At 35.4% G+C, this 5,401-nt stretch overlaps 1 protein-coding gene across 1 annotated transcript in view; it reads right to left on the reverse strand.

Annotated features, from left to right (window-relative positions):
• Nucleotides 1-4,682, reverse strand: part of LOC107719273 (low-density lipoprotein receptor-related protein 8-like) — a 128,226-nt gene extending 123,544 nt beyond the window's left edge. The window contains exons 1-2 of the mRNA XM_016526666.1: nucleotides 4,569-4,682; nucleotides 3,904-4,035 (exon numbers count right to left, since the gene is read on the reverse strand). Coding sequence (XP_016382152.1) covers nucleotides 3,904-4,035; nucleotides 4,569-4,635 — 199 coding nt within the window. The 5' untranslated portion in view covers nucleotides 4,636-4,682. The remainder of the gene's footprint in view (nucleotides 1-3,903; nucleotides 4,036-4,568) is intronic.
• Between the last annotated feature and the right edge of the window lie 719 nt (nucleotides 4,683-5,401).

Here is a 5,401-nt window from a genome sequence, read left to right on the forward strand (position 1 = left end):
AGCAGCGCCGCATCTAGTGGCTTCAACTGGATAGGCTAACAAACACATTATAATGCAACGACACTTACATCGTCATCGCATCTCGTGCGCTACTGATAAGGCTGCCTCCTTAACGCACACCTAAAATTCGAATGCAATGTTTTTGCATTCGAATGTGGATTTTTATTTTAAATTCGACGAATATTCGAAATTCGAAATTTTTTTTGACAGCCCTAATCCCATGAGCCTTTTATCATTATTAGGATCTTTGCTCTTCACAGTCTGCTACAGAAATCCTCCAGAGACGCATTCTTTTCAATAACATTCTCTTGCACTGAGTCCAGGTCTAAAGATCACTGTTCAGCGCTGCTGGTTATTTCTCACTCCGCGCTCTGTTTTGAATTACTGCCGTTTTCTTATTCCTTTTCATTCTATTCCAAACATCAAATCTTACTCTCCTCTGGTTTTGCTCTTTTATTCTGCCGGTCCCTACAGGTCTCCATGGGACTCGCACTCGAGCCAAATACAAAAGAGTTTTTTGGGCAGACGGAGGGAAAAGCCTCTTGAGGTGCCCACAGACGGGGGCTACAGCTGTACAGAGGCCGCGTAGGGTTGCGGTGCTATGGTGAGAGTGAAAGGGCCGTATTTCAGTTTCACCTGCCATACGCTATTTGGCACAGTGTAGTATCATTGGACTTATTTGTAAGCCTTCCTGTGGACCTGTTGGAAACAGCCATTCAGTGTTCTTGATATGAAGCCTTTAAATTTCACATTTAGTATTGTTTGGAAATGTTTTGTTTTTCTAACGCAGCAGGAAATGTATCAAACACAGAAACGCATATGAGCGTTCACATTATGCTTGTCTCTGAGATGAAGGAATCCTTCCTGCCTCCTCTGTCATACAAAATCACATGCCAAAATGACACAGCTTTAAAATACATTTTAACGCTTTGCTCTTGACAAAAAGAGAACCCTTATTTCCACATATGCAACACGTATGGTGTGAAACTGCATTCTTATTAATTATTCTGGCTGGTTTCCTGCCCTTCGGATTATAATCACACTAAAAAGAGGAAAATATGGGAGAATTAAATAAAAAGAGGTTAATATGTTGGATCAACACTTGGCACAGCTCAACTCTTTTTGTTTCTGTGCCAGTTTTTAGTGGAACAAGGTGTGGAGTTTTGGACTACGATCAAGTATCCATGTGTCCAAAAAAATAAAAAGTTGATTACTGCAGAAATTACTCTACAATATGGTGCTTCAGGACCCAAAAATGAGCCAAAATGAATAATAATTTATTACTATGTTGAATTTTAAGGACATTTTTTTGTTTATTTTTGTATAATTTTGAATAAATTTGTATATTTTTGTATAAATTTGTATAATAATAAATTGATAAACAAGAATGAGTCATATTCAATGCTCATCAAATCTGCATTTATTTGATCAAAAAAACAGGAAAATAGTATTGTGAAATATTATTACAATTTAAAATAACTTATTTATGTGCAGAAACATTTCATATTAATCTAAATGGTTAAAAATGGTTATGCCACTTTTTTCAGTTTATTTTTTATTTTTTTGGTGAGTAGATGTTCCAATGAACAGCATTTATTTGACATAAAAGTCTCTTGTAACATTATAGTCTGTACTGTCACTTTTGATCAATTGAATGCATCTTTTCTGAATAAAATGTCATTCAAAAATTTTGAGAAGTAATATATATATATATATATATATATATATTAGTGCTGTCAAACGATTAATCGCGATTAATCGCATCCAAAATAAAAGTATTTGTTTAGATAATATGTATATACATGTAAATATTTTCAAAATACTGTATGTGTATGTATTTATATGTACATAATAAATATACACAGCACACATAAATATATTATGTAAACAAAAACTTTTATTTTGGATGCGATTAATTGCGATTAATCGCTTGACAGCACTAATATATATATATATATATATATATTCTTATTACCAAATATTCTAATAGGTTTTACATGACTTTTAACCTGAGAGAAAGTAGATAACTTTAGATTTTACTATACTCTGCTGCTCAGTATGGTGCTTCGGGACCCAAAAATGGGCCAAGAGTAATAGTAATGAATTACTATGTTGGATTTTAAGGACATTTTTGTTTATTTTTGTATGATAAACAACTATGGGTCACACTCGAAAGTAAAATCTGGGTCCTGAAGCAAAACCGCTGCTATACCTAATCTGCTGCTTATCACATTTATCACTTATGACTCATTTTACGCTCTCAGTCTCAGATTATTAATCATTTTAAACTGCAGAAAGACAGTTCAGTACGACTCAATAAGCCTGACAAATACGACTCATCTTCATGACACATGATCGAACGGCTGCGTTCGCCAATGTGCGCTATGGAGAGGGCAGGTCACGAATCAAGAACTCATCACATGATTCTACACACATACGCATGGCCTTGTCATGCATTAGAGGTGGATATATAGACAGCGTGCAGATGAATCCATTGGATTTGACATGGGGGTGGGGGTGCTGGTATAGGAGGAGGATAAAAGGGACATGGGGGGATGGGATAGGATGGAGGAGCATCAGGGGAATCCGTTGGGGTGGAGGTCAGCGGTGTCTGTGCCAATAGTTGTTAGAACAAGATAAGGAATTCTAGATCAGGATCAAGAATCTCTTAGTTGCAACACCAGAAAATCAAACAGGCTTATTTTTCATTCTGTTCTATTATACATGAGACAAAAAAAATACTTCTAGATCTACAGCACCTAATTGTGTGCTTGGATCAATGAACAAAGTGGAAATAAAAAAACATTTCCCTATTATGACAGGCAGGATCCCACATGGACGTGTTGCATTGCTTGGATGCAATAACTTCAGACTGCATGACTGCCCTTTGTTGAGAAAAATTGAAGGAGCAGTCATAACAGTAAACTCAACAGGCGCATGATGCGGTGACACATAAATTGCTTAAGAAAACAAGCACTCACTTTGACCTGTTTTCAGCCTGGAGCCACACTTGACAAAAATCTCATAAAAGTATGAGAGAAAGTTACTGTACAAAACACATACATGGATTGGTCATATACTGCAATTAACCGTCTAATGAGAGAACAATGCATGGAATGCTGGGAATGTCTGGCTGGATGAATTCCACAGTTTTTGTTTTGATAGTTTATGCTCCAAAAAGAGTCAAATCATATGCAATACATTTAAAATTTGCAGGTATTCTCTCAGTTACTCTTCAGTTACTCTCCATTAATCTGGTCTAGTTGTCATATACATATATGTATATAAACAACTGGGGTCAGTAAGATTTTTTTTTTTAAGAAATTAATACTTTTATTGAGAAGGGACATGTTAAACGCTGATCTTTTACTGAAAATTTTAGTGATAATAATATGAAATGTTCAGAAGACTAGAGTAATGATGCTGAAAATTTAGCTTTGCCATCACATAAAATACATTTTAAAGTATATTCAAATAGAAAACGGTTACTTTAAATTGCAATAATACTAATATTACTGTTTTATTGTATTTTTGATCAAATAAAAACTAACAAATCTAACTGACCCCAAACATTTGTTTATGTTAGTTTTTATGTATTAAAGGTTTCTAATATGCACAACAACAACAAAAAAATCCAAATTCAACAATTATTCTATAAAGAATAATGGAGCGAAGAGTTTGACAATTTGATTCTAGTTTGGATGCTTTTCTTCTTTGGTCATTTGTTACAAGTGCACAGTACAAACGTCAGTAAAGAAAAAGTGAAAAGTTATTGTTTAAAAAAAAAGTCTCAGAAGTCATTAAACCCAATAAATGCTGATGCATGTGGTCTGGTTTTTGTTTGCTCTTAATATCACTGCTGTTGGCTGCTATTTTCACATGTGTGTCAGTAACGCTACTCACTGCAGTTCTCCTCATCGCTGTTGTCAGAGCAGTCATCATCATCATCGCATCTCCATATGGTGGGAATACATCTCTTATTGTTGCACTGAAACTGTCCATCCTCGCACTCCGTCTCAGCGCCAGTTTCAGTACCTGTGAACGACAGTGAAGAGATTTACAGTCGCCCACGACAGATAACCTGCAACCATCACAATATATCTGTTACTATACTGCACAATAACACAGGACCGAACCGAGCCGCGAATCCAAACACACCGCGTGCTTTGAGCAGCAATTCTATTACTACACGCGCAATTCAATAAAGCCATGACAAAGAAAACAAATCTTTCTCTTTCTTTCAGTGCTGTTTCAGACGAAAATGTTTCTGTGGATAGTGATGCTCATGAAACAATAAACGAATATGCTGCCAAATCATCCACCTTTAATATTCTACTCGTGTTACAAACTAGCTTTTGTTACACTTAATTGAATTAAGTGTTTTTTGTGTGTGTGTGTGTGTGTGTGGGTTTAAAGGCAGAAATGTGGAAACACAAGGCTGCAGTGTGTCTGTAGGATCAGGAGTGTTTAGTCTCTCGCACCCACGAAATATCCAACACAGCATCATTCACTCAGTCCGTTGAAAAAGGCTCCGGGTAATTACATTTCAAAAACAGAATACAACAAACCTTTTGCGGAGTATAATTCCCAAACTAAAACATGAAAAAATAATAATTTCCCAATTTCTGTCCACATCTCGGAAACGGGTTAGAGTGTTCATCCACAAACAAAAGCGCGTCCGGATGGCGTCGCTGCTTCACTGAATCTCCAAAAGATTCTCTGGCAATTTGAATCAATGACGACATCAAACGTAAGCGAGTATGAATAATAACTGCACTGAAGGGTAGCGTGCTACTAAACACCCTTTACTAGAAAACGAGTCAAAACAATACAATAATTGTGGAATTATTAATATTGCAAAGGATTAAATAGCATTTAAAACAAATTCTCCATTATTAATTATTTGTTTTAATTATTCATTTAGTAAGTATGTATTTTATATGAATAAATATTATTATTTATTTTTCTTTTATATATTTATTTATTCGTGATCGGCCTAGAATTTGGATTAAAAATTTGGTGTGCAATTTTCACTCAGAAATTGCTAATAAATTTCACCGTTATTTATGAAGAAAAGGCAAGACAGACATTGAATTACACTCTAAAAAATGCTGGGTTAAATATAACCCAGCGCTGGGTTAAAAAGGGGCAAACCCAGCTATTGGGTTGTTTTGACCCAGCTGTTGGGTTGTTTTGACCCAGCGGTTGGGTTGTTTTGACCCAGCGGTTGGGTTGTTTTGATTGTCCCTTTTTAACCCAGCATTTTTTAGAGTGTAGGCTAAGCATGACATTTTGAAGTACAGTACATAGACTAAAAATAGTAAAAATAGTTAAAACATACTCCAGTGTTACACACAACTTGTGTGTAAATTTCATTGTATTTATTAATTATATTAATTAG

The sequence above is a fragment of the Sinocyclocheilus rhinocerous genome, unplaced genomic scaffold, assembly GCF_001515625.1.
Source record: "Sinocyclocheilus rhinocerous isolate Xijiao unplaced genomic scaffold, SAMN03320098_v1.1 scaffold2138, whole genome shotgun sequence".
Lineage (NCBI taxonomy): Eukaryota > Metazoa > Chordata > Actinopteri > Cypriniformes > Cyprinidae > Sinocyclocheilus > Sinocyclocheilus rhinocerous.